At 38.9% G+C, this 22,525-nt stretch overlaps 1 protein-coding gene across 4 annotated transcripts in view; it reads right to left on the bottom strand.

Moving 5' to 3' along the window:
* The window catches only part of LOC103037339 (Down syndrome cell adhesion molecule-like protein 1 homolog), a 181,231-nt gene that overhangs the window by 17,672 nt on the left and 141,034 nt on the right, over positions 1-22,525 (bottom strand). For 2 of the 4 annotated variants that reach the window (XM_022675689.2, XM_049467378.1), the window contains exons 10-21: positions 20,829-20,948; positions 20,529-20,705; positions 17,709-17,914; positions 16,203-16,299; positions 15,848-15,976; positions 14,114-14,281; positions 13,949-14,019; positions 13,501-13,741; positions 11,125-11,310; positions 8,435-8,590; positions 4,893-5,032; positions 59-212 (exon numbers count right to left, since the gene is read on the bottom strand). In XM_022675689.2, the coding sequence (XP_022531410.1) occupies positions 59-212; positions 4,893-5,032; positions 8,435-8,590; positions 11,125-11,310; positions 13,501-13,741; positions 13,949-14,019; positions 14,114-14,281; positions 15,848-15,976; positions 16,203-16,299; positions 17,709-17,914; positions 20,529-20,705; positions 20,829-20,948 (1,845 nt within the window). The remainder of the gene's footprint in view (positions 1-58; positions 213-4,892; positions 5,033-8,434; positions 8,591-11,124; positions 11,311-13,500; positions 13,742-13,948; positions 14,020-14,113; positions 14,282-15,847; positions 15,977-16,202; positions 16,300-17,708; positions 17,915-20,528; positions 20,706-20,828; positions 20,949-22,525) is intronic. The other 2 variants (XM_022675691.2, XM_022675694.2) reach the window with 1 other exon arrangement.

Here is a 22,525-nt window from a genome sequence, read left to right as displayed (position 1 = left end):
ATCTTTAGCTCTCCTGTTCGGATCTGTTTCTCTGCTGTTTGCCACCTGCAGGACTCACCTTTACCAGCTGGCTCCACAGTGACCTTCTCACTGATATTGCCCCGACCAGCTGTGGTGACGGCTGCCGCCCAGATCAGGTACTGCTGACCCCGGGTCAGGTGGGTAATCCGGTAAAACAGTACCTCTGGGTTCGCCTCATATTCACTAGGAGCCTGACAGAAAAAAAAATAGATTATTATGTTAATTATGTTTAAGTTAAAAAAAAAACAACTAATTTTACAGAGATTTATACAATCTATTTGTATACAATCTTAGCTATACTGCACCAAATTTAGTGTCAGTATAATGACAAAGTAAAATGAATTGTCACAATAAATATTTTTATGTAACAATTATTGTGATAATTTTAAAACTTATGTCACTGATACAATGATAATAGCCTAATAATGCAATTACTTTTAATTATAGAGCAGCAATGACACTGATATGGCAAAATAAACTATGTTTATTTTAAGTGTAAATGAAAAGTAAAACAAACAAAAATGGACAATCCTGCAAATTCACACTAATGAGCTCTCTTTTTTAAATGTACAAGATAAAAGTAGAGGTCGGCAAAAATTGAGGTCACAATAATTTATTGTACAATAGGACAAAATAATGCAATTATCATGACAAGCCTATTGAATTCATTTTCTATAGATTACTATATTGATAATATCAGGTGTTAATTACTGTCTGTAATTCCAATAATAGATGTCCAACACTTTCCTGCTTCTTAGCAAATAACACCAAAGGTATTAAAAATACAGCTACAGAGACGATTTAAAAATAGAAAGATAGAATAGAAAGATAGATGATCACAAGCTAACAAACAAAACTGAACTGCTGAACTGCTTGGGGTTTAGACCACTGGACCACTTGGCGCCCTGAAAAGTGCTTTTCTTAAAGCAGATTAGTTTCTGTCTCTTTAGTTCCCTTCACTTTGTTCATGTGGTAATGCTCTTGCTTTCACTATTAAACAGTTCTAGGGTTGTTTTTCTACCATGTGATTTTACCAAATGTTTAAATCATCACCAATCACAATCATTTAAAAGAAGAAAGTTAGTAGCTCCCAAACTATGAATTATTAAAATTTGGTTGTCTTTATAATTGCTTTTTTCTAATATTTTATTATCATTGTCAATGGCATTTAATTATATAAAAATGACGATATATACATAATATAGCAATTATTTTTAGGACAATATATTCCACAAAAAAAGATTATATTATGACAAGATGATGTTTTCTTCCACATTTTTTAATAATGCGTTGGACAGTTCTTAACTTAATTTTAGTAGTTACAGCTGTCTTTTCACAACGTTGTTTAACCAATAAAAAAAGCTACTCACTGCATTATTTAATGGGAGGTGGTGACGTTTTTTGCCAGGCAGGGTATAATGTGATAAGATGAAAACCTTAAAAAAGTGTACCACTGCTGCTGATTATTCTGTCATTGCTCTGTATAAACTATTTGGTCTTTTCTCTTATTTGTCTGAACACCAAAGTGCTTTTTTTATTATTATTTTTATTAATATTGACTGACAAATATTCAGTGCATTCCTAGAATACAATGATATTAATAAGATACTGCCCAACCCTAATTACCATATGACTAAAAATAGCATAAAATGCATTAAATACTTTCAGGCCTGGGTTTTGTAGTTCCTATTGGAGAGGAAGTATCTACGTTAAAGAATGCTATCACCTTGTCCTCCACAGTCAATGCCATTCTTCCAATAACGCACCACGCAATACATTCAGTTTCTTTCATCTCAGAAAAAAAGAAACGCATAGCTCTCTGTGTATGTGTGTGTGTATGGTGGTGTAAGTGTGTGTGTGTGGTGCACCCCAGGGGAGCAGCAGAGGAGACCCAGGGGGGCTCACACTCTAAGATGAGAGGGGAAAGACAATGCCCCCAGACACAGCAATAGCTCAGACTCCCACATCTCCCACAATAGAGCTCGCCTAATGAGAGCTACATATCTGCTGCTCACAGGGAGAGGGAGGGGCCGGGAAACACACGAGCGCGTGTGCGCGCACACACACACACACACACGTCACACAGTACGCACACACACAGACATATATACAAGCAAATAAACACAACATGGAAATGAAACACAGACACACAAACACACAGACAGATATACACACAGCAAGGTTTTGAGGCTTTGCTGTGAGCTCCTTTAGCAATTGCCGAGTGTTTAGGAGCGCCGTGCGTCCGCTGTCCAGATCTGTGTTCATCACCGTTACTGTCAACAGCCCGCAGAAACACACACACTTCCCCTGAGCCTAAACTCACACTTCCTTTCTCCCTCACAGCCAAGAGTCATGACACTGACATTAACTCCTAAAAACACCACCTTACCCAGTAAACCCCTCCCCTGCCCCCCGCCCCCAGTCTGTGCTGCAGGTATTCTGCATTTCAGTGTGAGGTAATCTATTCTGCGTAAACATATTTACCTAGCTTCTTCACCAACAGCATTACGCACAATGCCCTGGACATATCACAGTACTGTACAACACTGTTTCATAACAATGAAAATAAAGTTGAATTAAATTGAACTGAATTGATGTATAAATTAATATAGATCACTGGAATAAAGGGAATAAAATGCTTAAATGTGTCAGAAAAAAAATCAGGCACTATTTAATCTCTTTTTGGGAGAAATGTTCCTCTCTATTGTAAGTAATTTTATTTTAACTGCCTCCATGAATGAGAAATATAAGTACATTTTCATAATAAAAAACAAAAAATAATTCATTTCAGTATCAATTTATTTGCATGGTTCATTTTTTATACTGTGTTTAACTTTATTTTTAACTGAATATATATTGAACTTAACAGAAATCTCAGCTGGAAGTAAATATCAAACTCTACACTTAACCCTAATACTAATCTTTGCCCTAAGTTTAATTTAACCTTAACTCTCATTCTTACACTAATTTTAACCTAAAACTTTAATCTATGAGAGGGTTCATTAATGGTAATATATAGAGTTTAGTGTTACATTCAACAGAATTAATATTTACTTTCAGTTTAGAATTCAGTGTTGAATTTAATACACGTGTAGCTGAATGTTAGATGGTCATCGAGGAGGACCATCCATAGTTTGCCCACATTAAAAAGAAAAACACTGCAAGTTGCTGTCTGAAAAAAATCTCCAAACCATTTTTTTTACAGGTGAAGGAAAACTTTAATGTAAGTCATGTACAATTTACGTCATTTAGGAGTCTGTTGGTTCACTTAATCACTATAAAAGTTTATATAATGTTTAAATGATCTCTTTGGTAAACTAAAAATCAACAAAAATGTACAGTGACATTATGCTAATTAGAGTTAGTGCTGGGCAATATGATTATAAATCTCATTACAATTAGGACTGGGACAAAATATCAATATATTATATCATTTTCATTTGCGGTACATTATCGGCATCAAATATGGATATATTTATTGAAATATGGGTGCTCTTAATGCCCTAGGACTGTGGTGGTGCTATAATTAAATTAATCAGGTAAACATACAGTGAAGAATATTGATGAAATTTTGTGCAACAGATAAATCCATAATTCCTGGTATTTAATTAAGTAGGTGTATTTATTCTCTTAGTAACACAGATGCTGTGAAGTATTGTAGAGAGCTGATTTGAGATATATCGAGTATCACACAATCACAATATCGTGACATTATGGCTATCGTGACATAACCTGTGATTCTCAGCACTAATTACGATATTTCTTACAAGAAATGGCAAAAATATATACAATATTACAAAACAACCAACACCCACTGACTCATCCTCACATCCCTCCATCCTTCTCTCTCTGTCTCTCTCATTTTCTCTTTTCTGTTGCTCTATTTCTCTCCCTCTCTCTCAGTGGGGATGCGAGCAGGGCGGTATAGAGGGAGGGAGGCGGAGTGGTGTAACGGATATTGAAATATTCCTCCGGCATGGAGATAGCAGTGATCCAGGGAGCGATAGAGGGAGATAATGAAAAGAGGAACAAAAGTACTCCCTGCATGGTGTGTCTGACCCCCTCCCTCTTTCTCTCTCTCCCTCTCCCTCCCTCTCTCCTCTCGCACTCATTTACATAGTAATCACCACATGCTCTGCAAGAGGCCAGTGAGGGAGGATGAGCGAGTGAGAGAGAGAGAGAGCGAGCAAGAGAAATAGAGAGAGAGAGAGAGAGAGAGAGAGAAAGAGAGATTTGTGAATGAGAAAAAACGAGTAGGAAGAGAGAGAGAGAGAGAGAAAGAGAGAGAGAGTGTGGACAGGTACATTAATTCAGTGTGAAAGTACACAAATTGTGCATGTGTGTGTGTGTGTGTGTCAGTGGGATTGAGTGTGTTTGCAGAGGAATAGGTTATAAATGTGATAGAGCCTCTGAGGGGGGTGTGTGTGTGTGTGTGTCTTGTCAGCTTGTTTTCTGCTCTCGCTGATGAACAGATGAGGTTGTCTAGGCAACGTGATGAGACACAGATATGCAAATGAGAGGGGGAGAGTGAGCTTGCACACTCTCTCACACACACACACACACACACACACACAAACACACACACACACGAACACACACACACACGAACACACACACACCCTGCTAATACTGCTCCGTACAATCATACACACTCATCACAGGAACATTAAAATTGCAGATAATGCGGAGAGGAAAACAGCCTTAACTTACATAACACGCACTCACAGACCCATGCACACATGCGCACACAGACACACACACACACACACACACACACAATTTGTGTACTTTCACACTGAATTAATGTGCCTGTCCACACACACACACACACACACACACACACACCTATAGACAAGAAACAAAGGTCTCACCGGTTGACCTGATCCAGGACTGGAACAGTAAATGGTGTATTTACGGATGATGCCATTAGGCTTATGAGGGGGAAGCCAAGATACCACCACACTGCTGGCAGAGGAGGGCACCGCTTTGATGCCTGCTGGAGGACCCGGGTCTAACATAACAATAGAAAAATGCAAACAATAAACAGATAAGATTTACTGACTTCTGACATGGAGAAAGTACAACTCTGTCCTTACAAAATGTAGTTAGAAGTGGAAAATCAATCTGAGCCATTGCACAAATATTATCCATAGCCAGTATAACCATTAGGAATGTCCTGAAGAAGAAAGTCATCAGTGGTGTACTAAATAGCAGATGTTGAACAGGTAGGCCAAGGAAATCTACAGCAGAAATACTTTTGGAGGGGACTGTATACAGATAGATAGGGATTAATGTGGAATTCAATATTATGTGTATTATGAGAATTTTACGGAACTGCAGGGTTTGTTTGTTCAGTATTTGTGTGAATGTGTGTGAATGTGTAAATGTGTGTGTAGTCCGAGGCTTCAGAGCAGCCTTAAAGTGAGCAGGGATGTTTGTGGCTTTGCTAGACTTAGCCTTTAATTTTAAGAAGCTCTGCCAAGTAGAGAGAGAGAGAGACAGATGTTGACATGGTAACATATGTTCATCTTGACACACACTGTGCAGATCTGCTTTTTTTAAAAACTAAATTATACCTCAAAGTCTGTCTCATGGTTTTCGTGCACAAGGTTATGCATATTTAAGCTAGGGATGCACCGAATTGAAAATATTTGGCCACAACTGAAACCAGGTCAAATAAAATAAAAACTCAAATACCAAAAATAAAGGTTTTCAATTTTGTTTTACTTTTCATACATTAAATACCCTGTATTATTTTGTTACCATAATGTTGTAAACCTGTAAACTGTAAACATTTGAGCCCTGATTACTTTATATTGGTATAAGTCAGACAAAGTGTACAAAATGAGTAATGAGTAATTGATCAGGATCTCTTTCTCTCTTTCTCCATCCTTCATAACATTTGATTGGAGAGGAAGAGACTTGGTGCTCATTATTTTCCAATTCACCCCTCCTGTCATTCTCCACCAGATATCAGTGCTTTATATTCCCCTGTAAACCCCTCCTCAATAAAAGGGAGGAGACAGATATGGTCTAATCCTGTGCCCACGAGCACAAACCCTAAATCCCCCTAATCCACAAAGAATTAATCCTCCGTCTTGTGAGCTTGGGCTGGGCTTGGACACAGACACATGCACTCTCAATTCAAGCCCCTCGGCCTTTGGCGCTTTAATTCTCATTAGCCGTTGGTAATGAGAGCTTATATGTGTTGTAATTGTGAAGGTAACAGGATCCGGAATCCAGAATCCGGCCTGCACCACTCTCCCCCCAGCTTATAAAGCTTTAAAGTAAAGCTTCCAAACCCCGTCCCATCACTCTCTGCCTCACACTCTCTCAAATACACATCAGAGAATTGGGAAGCACTGTAAAAAGGGTTTCAGTGGGCCTTATATGCGTCTGTTATGTAAGAGTATGCACACCAATAAGGCAAAACATTATGACCAGACTAAGCACATACCAACAGAGAATGAAGAGGTCTGTAATTTCTATTGTAGATACACAATTAAACCTTAAAACAGAAACCAAACAGAAAATAACTTTGTATGATATTTAAATAATTATTCAGCATTTTATTTAATAAAATATGTATTTGATCACCCACCAACCAGCAAGAATTATGTATCTTTTTTATCATTTTATTTCAGATTTTTTCCCCATTTTCTCCCAATTTGGTTATCCAATTGTCCCACCTCTTTGTGCGTCCCCATCACCAGTGGCACCTGTGACCCTAGGAGGATGCGGGCGGGCACACGCCTTCTTTGACACGTGTAAAGTCAGTCACCCCTTTTATTGAGCTGCTACTGATGAATCACTCCCTGAGTAGCTAGCACACTCGGAGGAAAGCACAGCGGCTCGGTTCTGATACATCCACTCACAGACGCATCGTTCCGCCCGGCGCCACCTTTAAGCGTGATGCGGAGAAAGCGCCAATACCCACCCAGAGGGAGCAGGGCCAATTGTGCAATCTTACACAAAGCTCCTATCCTGCACTCATTACCTTTATTAATTGCACCTGTTTGACCTTGATACCTGTATAAAGCACCCCTTTCCACACACTCCACCAATCACACTCCAATCTCTCCACTATGACCAAGTCTAAGAACACAACTGTAGACTGTGATTGTCTACCCGCACAACAGAAAGTAGCTTGGAGAGAAGACAACTGTTTATTATTTATTCGAAAATGGAAGAAACACAAAATAACTGTCAGTCTTCCTCGTGCTGGAGCTCCATGCTAGATCTCTCGTCGTTGCACAAGAATGATACTGAGAAAAGTTAGGAATCATCCCAGAACTACACAGGAGGAACTTGGTCATTGACCTGAAGAGAGCTGAGACCACAGTCTCAAAAGATTACGGTTAGTAGCACACTACGCTGTCATGGATTAAAATCCTGCAGGACACGCAACATCCACATGTCCAGGCCCATCTGAAGATCACCAATGACCATCTGGATAATCCAGAGAAGGCATGGAAGAAGGTCATGTGGTAAGATTTGCTTTTCTGCTGAGGGGACAGGATGACTGCTTCGTTTAAGGGTGGGTGGATTGAGTCATGAAGAATATTGTGTCTGGGTCTTCCAGCATGACAATGACCCAAAACACACAGCCAGGGCAACTAAGGTGTGGCTGCACAAAAAGCATATCAAGGTCCTGAAGTGGCCTACCCAGTCTCCAGGCCTGAACCCAATAGAAAATCTCTGGAGGTGAAACTCAATTTTGCTCAGCGACAGATCTGTATGGAGGACTGAGCAAAACTCCCTGCTACAGTGTTTATTTGAATTTATTTGAATTTATTGAAAGGATAGCCCCTTGAGATGTGACATCTCATTTTCAAGGGGGTCCTATAAATACATACACAAAACAAACAAGCAAAAAAAAAGAAGAAAAGAAAGAAAAGAAAAGAAAAGTGTGTACAAATTTGGTCAAGAACTACAGGAAACATCTGAACTGTAACTGCAAACAAAGGTTTCTGTACTAAATATTAAATTCTGTTTTTCTATTTTATCAAATGCAATAAAAAGAACATTAATTATTTACAAGTCATACAATGTGATTTTTTTATTCTGTCTCTTACAGTTGAAATGTATCTACAGACCTCTCTATTCTTTGTAGCGAGAAAAACTTGCAAAATTGGCAGTGTATCAACTACTTATTTCACCCACTGCATTTTAGATGGAGTAACTGTACATGAGAAGACATGAGTTACTCTAACACTGGCCAGACTTTTACAGCAATACATCTGGGTCAAAGCATCTCTGAATGGGAATGTTTGTGAGAGTGAGAGTGTTTGTGTGTGTGCCTGAGTATTTGTGAGTGAGTGTTTGTGTGTGGGTTTTGTGTGTGTGATCATTTGTACGTGTGTGAATGTTTGTGTGTGTGCTTGTGTTTGAGTGTTTGTGAGTGTTAACTCACGGTCCTCTCGCGTCTGTATGTACAGGACGTTGCTGCGGACTCCGTCCCCTGCCTGTGTGTAGGCCAGCACCTGGACGCTGTAGTTGGTGAACTTCTCCAGACCCCTCAGCTCCACCTGCTCTCGAGTAGTCGTGATGTTCTGCATCTCACCCCATTCTGAGACGTAGGAATTAACATGTTTTAACCAAAGAAACAAAACCTTAAATTGTGCTACTTGATGAAACCAATCAATTAATTCATATTAATAAATATTCCTAAAGCAGAACACACACACACACACACACAGATCATGTCAACTCTGAACTTATAAACAGGGGAAAGATCAGAAAATACACAAATGAAATGACACAAAACATTCATAATTGAGGAACATATACTAACATTTTGAAGTATGCATGACCAATACAGTCATGGTCGAAAATGTTGGTACCCCTGAAAATTCTATTGCAGAATGAATTGCAATTACACCTGTTTTGTTATACATGTCTATTTCCTATTTGTGCATTGGAACAACAAGGACTCGAAAATCCAAATTGTGGAAAAACATCAACAACCTCAAGGTTACAAGTCCAGCTCCAGAGATCTTAATGTTCTTTTTCCATGGTGCGCAACATAATCCAGAACTTTACAAACCATGGCACTGTAACTTGAAGAGAAAAATTAGGAAAAGGATGCAACTCAGGATAGTCTGAATGATGGATAAGCAGCCCCAATCAAGATCCAAAGAAATTCAAGCTGTCCTGCAGACTGAGGGGGCAAACGTGTCAGTGTAAATTATCCATCTACATTTGAATGAAATGGAACACTATAGCAGGAGACCCAAGAGGACCCACTGCTGACAGAGAGACATAAAAAGCTACACTGCAGTTTTAAAAATGTATATGAGTAAGCAATAATTCTTCTGGGAAAACAGATGTGGACAGATGAGACAAAGTTTACCGAAATCAGAATGAGGCCTACAAAGAAAAGAACACAGTACCTACAGTCAAATATGGGTTGTTTCACTGCCTCTGGCACTGGATGCCTTGGCTGTGAGCAAGGCATCATGAAATCTGAAGATTAACAAAGAATTTTTGGGTCACAATGTAGGGCCCAGTGTCAGAAAGTTGGGTCTGCAAACAATTAGGTCATTGGTCTTGCAGTAGGACAATGAACCCAATCATATTTCAAAAAGCACCCAGAGATGGATAGAAACAAATCTCTGGAGAGTTCTTAAGAGGCCAGAAATGAGTCTGGATCTAAATCCTTGTGGAAAGATTTTAAAATTGCTGTTGGGAGAAGGAACCCTTCAAATATGAGAGTTAAGAGGTGCCAGAAGCTTGTTGACGGTTATAGGAAGTGATTGATTTCCTTTTTTTTCAAATGGTAAATCATATTATCTGGCCTAGTTCTGCTCGAAGTTGTATACATTTAGGCTTTTTTCTCTGTTTTTTTAAACAAACATGTATACAACAAATAATGTGTAATTGCAATAATTTTCTGGAATAATTATTTAAAATTTTAGGGGTGCCAAACTTTCGGCCAAGACTGTATTAGCAAAATTAATATTATATTACAGTTACTGTAGTGCCAAACAGCTGGATCTATGAAACTTCCTTAAATGGTGATCTATATAACTGGGCTGTCAGTCAGGGGAAAAAAAAACAAAACAAAAAAATATATATTTTGTCATATTGAAATACATTCTTTTAAATTGATTATTTTTAATGAAGCACGCTAAAATAAGCTTATGCCAGCGTATTAATTCCATTACCATGCTCAGTTGTGCATGTTTCTAGGCATAAAGCCTGATTTATCTTTTTCTGTTGCCTGGGAGAATGCATTATTGTGCATACATTTAGAACGGCTCTTAATCATTTATATGCAGAAAGTCATTTAGAAAAGTAAGACTGCAATCAAACTTTATCAGATATATAAGCCCTTGTTTATTGCTATTGGTTGATTTGTTTAATTTTGTTTTAGTGAATTATTTGTGAAGGTGATGCTAACATACATTAAGGATAGACTGGTTACATTAGCCAATTTTCCACTGCAGCATCGACATGAAAAACTTACAAATTGGGTTTGGCACAGTTTTTTTCAGCACGTTTACCTTTTTGTATACAAAACTGTTCTCTGGGAAGAGCTTAAAGCCCTATTGCTGAAGTGCTAATGCCATGTAAGTGATACTATATGAGCCTACTCGCCAGCATGCTAACACAGTGTTAGCCGTGTTGGCTGATGATGGTGACTGGAATGTTGGACAGGGATGGTAGCTGCCATAAAAACACTGAGCTCTTAGCATTAGCTCTAGCATTTAGTTAGCTAGTATCCCCTCTTTGGCAACAGGTCCGCAGTGGCAGCAACTTGTACGGCACAGCCTAAGTAACCATTTGACCCTGCAGTGGAAAAGTGACCTAATATGACACCAGATTTCTGAATTAATAATGCGTTACTGATTTCAAATGAATCAACTCAAATTACAACTGACAGCCATACTCTAAACCTGTAATAAAATGTCTCTTTAAGTATCAGTTTTTCAGTTTTATTACTACGGGATGAATAACACTTCTGGTGGATAACAAGAGAAACAAAGAAAACAAATCCACAATTCTACAATTCAGAGGTCTAATCACACAGACAGAAACACTGCAGTGAGGAAGATTAGGGGAAGAAGAAGAGTGGAAGTAGCAGTAGTAGTATATAATTACTCTGGTTCAGCCCCAGTGCCTGGCTCCCACAGCACCCACCTCCATCGGGGAAGAGGGACCAGAAGACCACCCGGTAGCCCTTTAGGACCCCGTTCAGGGTCATTCGCGGTGGTTCAGACCATGTGATCACTGCTTCATCTGATGTCACTGTGATGGCCCGAACATTCTGAGGGGGTTGGCTGGGCACTGGAAACAAATACACTCATTAGACTGCAATATTATTAGACTCTAAGTTTCTGTATAATGAAATAAAAGATCAATGATACCATGATGATTTTGTCACTACATTAATAAAAAGGGTCATGAACTCTGATCTCCAGCTACACTAAGGCAGAGACTGGAGGACATATTTTAGGACTAGTACACATGCACAGGGCGGCTGCTATGAGATTTAAATGGGGATTTAATTGATGTAAATGAGTGGATTTTAGCTGTTTTTCAGAGCTGGATTACTCACTAACAGATGATGACAGGTCAATGGCACTGTGCTGGTTTGCTATTACATGTGTAGCATGTCTACAGATTACTGTGAACCTGAGTTATGTAGACTAGAATATGAGTCCTTGAAATCAATAAATAAGCAAGCATATACAGTATGTATGTTCACAAGTTCAATACTCATATTTTATGGTGTGCAATGTTAAGTCAATTAAACTTAGCAGACTACCAAATTGCTTAATACAACACTGTTCATTTTTCCAATGACAAATTTACCAGTGGCAGGTCTGCATATACCTGCCTAAAATAGATTATTTTGTTTGTAAAACTGGAAAATGTACTGTGTGGTAAAAGTTGATTGAAATTCCTGTACTTATCACAGAAGAACAAAATATTTCAGTATCTGTTCATTTCAGTGTCGTGCAGTCCTAGTATGAGTGTATGTGTGTATGTATATATGTATGTATCTATAAAGGTGTTAACCCCATCCCTCAAACTGTAAAGGTGCAGTAGTTATCAGAGCTTTGGGTGATGCCCATCTGAATTCCTCTTTTTGTTGCAAAGCTCACTAAGCCGCTATCCTCTGCCCGGATACATGGTGAATGTGACCATGGTTAGGGGCCAAACAGTGATGCTGAATAAAGAAGGCCTCTATTGAGGAAAGACAGAGGGCGCCTCTGTGCCTTTAGCTGGGAGAGAAGACAAGTGCGTGAAGGGCAGGATGAAAGGAGGAGGGATAAAGCTGGCCTGACTCTATACAGGACCAGCTGCAGCTGGCGCAGGAAGAGAGGGAGCAGGAGAAGGGAGAGAGAGAAAGAGGGGAAGGAGAAATCACTGGGTCTGTTTGAAGAGGTCTATGGGTCTTACTGGGCTTAGCCTGTTCAGACTCCAGAGTCCATTCACAACCTTTTCTCTGTTAGTGCAGGGCAGTGCAGCAGTTTATGTGATATACTATATAAACCTAGATCTAAGTTTTTTTCATATCATAATACTGTAACAGAAAAAACGCTGAACAAAATTCAGCTTGCAATACCGCAACATATCGTATCATTTTTGTTTGCGATACGCGGCTTCAAATATTGATTGATAATATATATATATGTATACTGAAACATAGTCGCTCTAAACTTGCCCCCAATTAGATTACACTGTTACTGCACTGTACTTTTGCAGAGTTGTTAGCATTGCAATTCTCTGTAGGAGAACAGTCTAGCCTGTGTGTATAAAAACACATTTCAACTTGAGACTTGATTTTGACTCATGTAATTATAGTTATATAGGTGTAAAATCACATAGCCTGTAATTTCTCATTTGTAACAGGGTGAGGGTAATTACATTTAAACTCAGACGAAGTATGTAATTACCTACATTATCTGTTCACAACATTCCCTCTGTAAGTGCAGTGCGGGGTGGTATGGCGGTTCATTCGGTATACTGTTTAAGACTCGTGCCCTGGTCTTACATACTGAGAAACTGTTACATTATAAAAAAAATTATACTTATATATATAACCTGTTTGTACTAACATGCAGTGATGAAGCATTGAGGAGAGAATTCTGGTGAGAGAATACGCTGCTACAACTCCTAAATACATGTTTAACGGTTTTCTAAGGTTATAGGAATTACTTTTCAAAGAACAATATTTTTGGTGTAAGAGAGTGAGGAAAGAGTGAGGGAGGGATGTACACGAGAGACAGTGCTCTCAGATACAGATAATTACACTGAGAGGAAAAGCAGTGAAAAGAGGAGACAGGCTAATTACAATTATTCTTAGTGTGTGTGTTATTACTATTATCTTTACTGCCATCAATATCACTGTCAGAGTCATAGTGATATGATATTAATACCTGTGTTAAGTCTATCTGTTTGTGTGTGTTAAATTAATAGCAAAGACCTGAATATTTTACGAATGGCGGGGGGGGGGGGGGGGGGGTTTACCATCTTCCAGAGTGGTAGCATTGATCTCTGAGCTGGATGGTCCTGTTCCAGCTCGGTTGAAGGCCTGCACCACCACTCCATACTGGGCAAATTTCTTCAAGTTATCCAGCGTATACACCTCACTGTCTCCTGTTGCTTTCATTTCCACTATGCTGTACTGGCCATTACTGCCTGGCCCATTCTCCCTGTAACCAATCTGGTAGCCACGTATCACTCCATTCTGGAGCTCCTTCTTAGGAGCCTGACAAGAGGAGACAGGAAGAGAGGGGTATAAATAAATGTTTAGTATTTTTCATGTTACATTTTTTTACATTACAATTTTACTCAAAATTCTAGCTTTTATGCAGAAGTATCACTGCCTAATACAGTTTTTTACTGTAAGAGAGTACTTTAGTGCTTATCGACACTAAAGTCGTAGCCAAAATGCATTTTGGCCCAGGCTGTGTACCTTCCATGTGACACGGATGCTCTGCGATGTCATAGGCTGCAGAATAACGTCCATAGGTGGCCCATCCGGAGCTGTCAAGAAAAGAACACAAAATTCAATTGATTTAAATCAAGGTATTAAATGGGCTCTGTAATGGGAGTGTGTGAGTGTTGTGAGTAGACCTACGTGCTTCCTCAGTGCTGATGGTCAGCTCCTTGCTGGCCTGACTGCGTCCGATCTTGTTGTATGAGTACATGCGGATGCTGTAGACAGATGCAGGGTGCAGCTCTACTATGTTGGCCTGGTTGTTGGTGGGCGAGATTTTGCGCGTGGCATGCTTTAACTCCCATGGGTCTATAGAGAGGAGATTGCAACATTAATAATTATATATTGTATTTTACATAAAAGAACACACATGAATACAAACTTTAACTAACAACACTTCAGCTGAGAAGTTTCTATATATATATATATATATATATATATATACATACAGGGGTTGGACAATGAAACTGAAACACCTGGTTTTAGACCACAATAATTTATTGTGGTGACGGACAGTTCTGGTGGAAACAGGAGAGTTGAGGTGCACAATGAATTCTGCTGTGATTTGATCAGCCGTGGTTTTTTGTTTTTTGGATACAATCCGGGTTATCACCCAAACATCCCTTTCAGACAGCTTCCTTTTACAGCATCCACAGTTAATCCTGTTGGATGTGGTTGGTCCTACTTGGTGGTATGCTGATATTTCCCTGGATACCGTGTCTCTTGATACATCACAAAGACTTGCTGTCTTGGTCACAGATGCTCCAGCAAGAAGTGCACCAACAATTTGTCCTCTTTTGAACTCTGGTATGTCACCCATAATGTTGTGTGCCTTGCAACATTTTGAGCAAAACTCTGCCCTGCTAATTGAACCTTCACACTCTCCTCTTACTGGTGCAATATACAATTAATGAAGATTGGATTAATTTGATTATAGCCCCACCATGTGGAGAAATAAAGCAGTAACTTTAGTAAATCTAAAAGTTGGGGGGTGGGGGGGATTTTAGTCCATAAGAGCCCAGACCCATTTCTGAATATGTTACCAATTTTAAATTCGAATCAGATAAAAATTTAGGGAGCAACTCTTCTATGTTCTTACTGTGGGAACATAACTTTAAATATTTTAAGGTTAAAATCCTGGTCTAACACAAATAACACAACTACAATTTCTTTTTTTTTTCTTCTAGAAATCAGCTCAAAACTAGTAACATGCATTAGTAAAACATTTCATTATGCGTTTAAATTGTTGGAACAGAGCTGTAGAAGCAGAAAATACACCTTTAAAGGATGCTAGTTTAGTATTATCTACAGCACTAACTCAACCCTCCTACATTCTGTGAATAAAGTAAAACAAATAAACACAGATTCACACACTGTCCTGTAGTGCTCAGGACAATCAGTGTGTGACACTTACGAACTTGAGTTAAAATGATGGACAGAGAGCTGTATAAAACTGTATACCAATTTTAAAGGGTCTGTGACCTATACATTACCATGGGTTAGAGTGCCTATGTTTCAATACAAATATCTGTATTTGCCAAGAATCAAGAATGTATCAAAAACAAAAAATATATCGCAATATTGATATTTTGCCCATTCTTTATGTTTACTCCAAATTACAAGTGCAAGATGAGAGACAATAGTGGCCTCAAGATCATGTGTGAAATTCACTGTGTAATTCAGATACTCATTACCCAATAATGCTCTTAAATGTAATATGCAATCATTTAGACCACAGCTTGTCACATTAATAAATCAGTAATTAATTAGATAATATAAGTAAAACATAAGGGGCCCACAAAATTTTCTTAATGAAAAAAAAAACATCTGAAAAATGAAGTAATGTGTGGAAAATATTTTTTTAGATGTACACACCAGATTTGTTCTTGTACTCTATGTCGTAACTCGTGATTATGCTGTTGCCGTCAAACCTCTGGGTCCATCTGAGGTTCATACTGCGATCCTTCACCTCACGGACCTCCAACTCTGGAGGATCAGGAGGCTCTGCAGAATAAATCATTAATAAACTGCCATTAGAGACCACCATCGTTTGTGAGGAAGATCGAGAGAGTCAGAGAGCAAAAAAAGAGAGAGAGAAAGAGCACAAAAAGGGGGGATAATGAGAGGAGAGAAAGAGCTGAGAGTAAGAGGATAAATTATTGATTTTGTGTCTCTAGATAAGGTGTATCATGTCAGACATGAGTGCGGTCTTCATGGCTGATTGTCTTGCCTTGTACAGTCAGCTGAATGAGGCCACGGCCTTCGCCGTAGGAGTTGATAGCGTGGCAGGAGAAGAATACGGAGTCCCCACGCTCAGCTGGCTTCAGCTACACACAGACAGAAAGAAGAAAAGAACAATTCTACAAACTGAAAATGCATTATTTTTATTTACTGTAGTTCAATCTCTCTATGATAAATACAATCATTACTGCTATCATTACATTTAGAACTGTTAGTTATTCACAAAGTATGTTCAGCTTAAAAATTTACATTCTTTATGATTTATAAATAGTAGCAACAATCTGAAAAGCGCAAATAAAAAAGCAGTCTTTCTTTCATTTACTTTGACATATATTTGATTGTAGATAGTGTGAAACCAAGATATTTCATATTTTATCTGCTCTGATTAATAATATACATCCATTCCTGCATTTTTGCCCTGCTAGACGTTGCAAATGAGTTGGAACTGGGAAAGTTAGGATAACAAATGGGGTAAATAAAATAATGATAATGTTGTAATTTCTAAAAGGTGATTATAATCAGGATTTTGTACAAAAGGCTTGAGTCTCTGAGGAGTAAAGATGATCAGTGTCTCTAGTTTATAACAAATGTGTAAGAAAATGAATGAAATGTTTAAAAAACAATCTTCCTCAAAGAAAGCATGGAAGATATTTCTTCCTCTACAGCCCATAATATCGTAAAACCATTCAAGGAATAGGTAGGAGTTTAAATGGTAAATGCACAAACAAGGCTGAAACCCCTTATTTCCAATCACTCAGGTGCACTGCATCAAGAACCATCATTCAACAACAGCTGATAAAACCACAAAAAACAAGAGATTACTTTACTAACCTATATCACCAACAAGCTCTACAGAGTTACTATATTCACTAATACCATTTACAACTTTACTGTACACAACACAAGCCTTATGTTCACCATGACCAGAAGCTCCACCCACTTCTCTACAATACAGAGTTACTATATTCACTAATACCATTTACAACTTTACTGTACACAACACAAGTCTTATGTTCACCATGACCAGAAGCTCCGCCCACTTCTCTACAATACAGAGTTACTATACTCACTATTACTACTAAACACTTTTACTATGCAGAACAGGAGTCTTTTGGTTACCATGTCCAGAAGATCCGCCCAGTTTCTTTTTAAAGAACTGGGTTCTGTGAGTTTCTGTGCTTTACTATCCCATGTGTAGCAGGGAATGGAATGCAGGAATTTATTTATATTAATAATGAAATTAAAGTTAAGCAGATTAAGAAATTAATTAGGGGTTGTATATATCAAAAAGTTTTGCCAATAAACTCACATATGTGAGGTGCAAATTTAAGTCCATAAAAGTTTTATCAATCATTTATTATTATCCTTCGTTCTTTGTACTTTCAACTGGTAAGCCCTCACCATTCTATAATGGCCTATGCTCTAACTTAGTATCACTAATCAATTGCTATGGATCTTTGTTTTGTATTTTTTACTTTGGGTTTGTGTGTCGTACCTTCAGTGTGGAGATCACCTCGTCGCTCTTCTCATTAGGGCTGGTGGTGATGGAGTAGCGAGGGTTGCGATCAGGGTCGATGACCGTGTCACCTCGCTCCCACCGAATGATGATAGGGTACTCGCCCCGGGCCGTGCAGTTCAGCTCCTTATTCTGACCCTTTATAGCCATAGTAGTGTTGGGATGGGAGGTGATCATGGCTGGAACTATCAGAGAGAGAGAACGAGAGCAAGAATTGAGAGAAGAAGAAAAGGATGTCAGAACACTGACTGGCTGCTGGTTTGTGTGTTGGCTATGGTTGCTGGTTTTAGATGAAAGAAAAATACTGGTGTTTGTTTAACTCAGGTAAATGAGCTCTTTGCTTTTCTTCATATTTTTTTGTAGACAAAGTGTAATTTATTTGCATCATTCACCTGAAATATGGACAGTGTAGCAATTTCCTCTTGCTCCCAGGCACCTTTCATTAGCATACAGGGTGTGTCTTTGCCTTCGCTCATCATCAGCACAACACAACATCACACGCTAACAGCACTTCTTAACCACAGTGGACACCTCTGAGTCTCCAACCTCACCTCACTGAACTGTACTGACTGGATTTACAACTCGCTCACTTGCACAGCTGTATAGATGCTCTTCTGTAATATAAACATCATCTGGAATTTTCTTTAAACAATATTTGACATAAGCCTACCCCTAGATTTTTTGATATAATAATATTCATATGTATACAGTTCTGATTTTTATTTTATTTTATTTCATTTCATTTATCTTTTATTGTTCTTCAGTGCTCTTTATTTCTTTAGTACTATATTCTTATTATATTTATTGTTTATTGTACCTTCTTTCGTAGTGTAATATTTGTTAATGTGTAACTGTGACATGTCAAACATGTGTTGCTCTCAACAAGCCAAATTCCTTGTATGTGTAACATACCTGGCGAAATAAAGTGACTCTGGTTCTGATTAATTTATGAAGATCATAAATGTTCAAATATAAGCTATGCAAAGGCTTTGATGTTAATTGAATAAAAGGTACCTTCGTTCGTCAGTCAGCATTCAGAAATACAGTGCAATACAGTGAAATACAGTTGATGCTCCCAACAGATATGCAGCAGTAGAGATAGGGCAATAGTGTTGTCCATGCAAAGAAATGGCTTTTTTTCACGTTTTCCCTTTAAACTGTTTCAATCTGTTCCCCTATTGTACCTATTTATTCTACCTGAAGGTACTGTGTGAATAAACAGTGTTTTTTATGAACTACCTAAATACTTTCAAAGATCTCAGTGCCTCATTTTAAATTTCAGGGCCTCGGAATTCTACCAATAAAGTGTGAAACTACTTCGAGTTTGTTCATGTTATAAAAAAAGCAATTTCTTGCATAGGCAATGCTATGCCCCTAACACTAGCATTGTAAGCTTGTTGTGATCGGTTAAAAGCAGTGCATTCCAGGATGCTGGTGGGGAACGTTTATACTGGTTATCATATTTCATTACACCTCGAGTCCATTTCACGCTGGCGCACTTTTTGGAGTGCATCTTTAACCTGATTCACAGAGTTTATATATGTACCTTCTCATAGATAGCTCCTTACTGAACTAGCTCATCACACTCCTCCCAACACACACACACCATACACCACACATACACACACGCACACACTATTGATCTGAAGAGGGTTCCGCTGTTTTGTTTTCATCACTTATTCATTCCTCCCTCCCTCCACTGAGTGAAACAGACAGAATTGAGGGAGGCAGAGGAGAGGAACGATTCAATCAATAACACCAACATGGCTTTAGAGAAAGAGAGCGAGATCGTGCGAGAGAGTGAGAGAGGGAGAGAGAACATTGCAAGAGTAAGAAAAAAAAAGGAGGGAGGACAAAAGAAAAACGAGGAAAGTAAAATCTAAGATAAAAAAAAAACATTTTGAAGGGCTTTAGACCTGGAAATCTGAATCCATACATCCCACATTTATACATAGCCTCAAAATACTACTAGCCCGGAACAGTTGCATTTCATCAGAAAACAAAGCAGATTTTTCTAGTTTAAGATGCAGCCTGACATGTTTTGTGAAAACATTTTATTTACCCTTTTTATTTATATTTATCCATTTTCCTCACCCAGGTGATTTGGTGTGACTAAGCTTGCCAGTACAATGCTTTGTTTTAGGAATGTGCCAAATCATTAACAAACTTCCATCTGTCTTCAGATCTGCTTCTTCTTGGTCAGGGTCCACAGTGATTTAAAACCGCCGATCGACACAAATGGTTTAAAAGCCACTGCCCGTGTTCAATGTAATCACGCTCTGACAGAGCTGGGTTTAATTTGTTATAATCATGTTATTTTAAGACATTGTCACAATACACAATATTTATCAAAATGTTTTGACATGCAGATAAAAGGCATCAGTAGTGCCAGATTCTTACAAATCTATAGTGACTTAATTCATTTTTTCAGCACATCTGATTTACTATGATTTTTTACAGTCGCTATGATAAAATGTACAGTTGGTTTTGTGTTTTAGTCCACATCAGGGTACCACACTACTCATTCAACTACTCTCTCACACCCAGGAGCAATTCAACATGTATAGTTTTAGGAGCTGCATGGAAACACAGTACTCAGAGGAAACCTATGAGGGGAAGACCGATGACGACACTCACAACCCCAGTAATTGTCAGGGAACAGGCCACACCCGGCCATGAAACTTTTAAATAATTAAAAACCTTTGAAATTAAATGACCCGTGAAATTAAAGGACTAAGTCAAATAACCAGCCATATTTCCTAAACGCCCCTAGAATTTTAGTTAAAGTCTTTTACTCACTTTTGACTGTAAGTAACATGCTCTTGCTGATATCAGATCCCACTCCATTGCTGGCCTGACACAGGTAGTAGCCACGGTCCTCCTCCAGAACATGCCTGATCAGAAGAGATCCATTTGGCATGATTTGGATACGGCCAGTCAGAGGAACTGGGTGGTACTGCTGCGGGTTTCCAATACCTGGAAAATTAAAACGCAGAAAATGTCAAGGAAATAAAACAAAATTGTTCGTTTTGAGTTCATTTTCAAAACATTAGCGCACATTAATTTATTTTCACTAAGGTCATTTTGAAGTGACAGTACCTTTGGCATGTTTCCACATAACTTTGGGAGGAGGATAGCCATCCACTGAGCAGTTTAGGACCCCAGACTTTCCATAAATCCCATCCTGGTTGTTAGGTTGGACCCGGAAGCGAGGGGGAACTAGGAAAACACAGGGACAAAAAATATCTAAACCAGTGGCTGAGATCCCTTTTCCTTTTTAACATACAATGTAGATAGTTCATTGTTACAAGTTCATTGTTGTATCTAGTGTAAGACAAGTCTAAAATACAGCTCTGGTTCTAAAACAGTTTCTCTGATTTTGCTCTTTATAGATATATATTTGAGTAAAATAAACATTGTTGTTTTTCTATAAACTACAGACAACATTTCTTCCAAATAAAAATATTGTCATTTAGATCATTTATTTGCAGAAAAAGCCAAACGGTCAAAATAATGAAAAAGTTATGGTAATTTCAAACCTTAAAGAATGCAAAGAAAACAAGTTCATTTTTATAAAGTTGTAAGAATTTAGAAAACAATATTTGGTGGAATAACCCTAATCTTGGCATGATCTCCTCCACCAGTCTTACACACTGCTTTTGGATAACTTTTTGCCACTCCTGGTGCAAAAATTCAAGCACAACTCTATGCTAAGATGTCTGGCATGTTGACTTGGGTAAAACTACTTCTGTATGTGCAGCTAAATAAATATTGCACTGGTAATATTTTTCATCCTTATGATCAGCATTACAATCCCACACCTCCTTCTGAATGCAGTTTTTTGTTTGACAATAAGTGTATATATACACTGCTCAAAAAAATAAAGGGAACACTCAAATAACACAATATAACTCCAAGTAAATCAAACTTCTGTGAAATTAAACTGTCCACTTAGGAAGCAACACTGATTGACAATCAATTTCACCTGCTGTTGTGCAAATGGAATAGACAACAGGTGGAAATTATTGGCAATTAGCAAGACACACTCAATAAAGGAGTGGTTCTGCAAGTGGGGACCACAGACCACTTCTCAGAACCTATGCTGTCTGGCTGATGTTTTGGTCAGTTTTGAATGTTGATGGTGCTTTCACACTCGTGGTAGCATGAGACGGACTCTACAACCCACACAAGTGGCTCAGGTAGTGCAGCTCATCCAGGATGGCACATCAATGCGAGCTGTGGCAAGAAGGTTTGCTGTGTCTGTCAGCGTAGTGTCCAGAGGCTGGAGGCGCTACCAGGGGACAGGCCAGTACACCAGGAGATGTGGAGGATGCCGTAGGAGGGCAACAACCCAGCAGCAGGACCGCTACCTCCGCCTTTGTGCAAGAAGGAACAGGAGGAGCACTGCCAGAGCCCTGCAAAATGACCTCCAGCAGGCCACAAATGTGCATGTGTCTGCACAAACGGTTAGAAACCGACTCCATGAGGATGGTATGAGGGCCCGACGTCCACAGATGGGGGTTGTGCTCACAGCCCAACACCGTGCAGGACGCTTGGCATTTGCCAGAGAACACCAGGATTGGCAAATTCGCCACTGGCGCCTTGTGCTCTTCACAGATGAAAGCAGGTTCACACTGAGCACATGACAGACGTGACAGAGTCTGGAGACGCCGTGGAGAGCGGTCTGCTGCCTGCAACATCCTTCAGCATGACCGGTTTGGCAGTGGGTCAGTAATGGTGTGGGGTGGCATTTCTTTGGAGGGCCGCACAGCCCTCCATGTGCTCACCAGAGGTAG

Source organism: Astyanax mexicanus, chromosome 18 (assembly GCF_023375975.1).
Source record: "Astyanax mexicanus isolate ESR-SI-001 chromosome 18, AstMex3_surface, whole genome shotgun sequence".
NCBI lineage: Eukaryota > Metazoa > Chordata > Actinopteri > Characiformes > Acestrorhamphidae > Astyanax > Astyanax mexicanus.
Note: the sequence above shows the minus strand (reverse complement) of the source record. Positions and strands in the feature narration are given on the sequence as shown.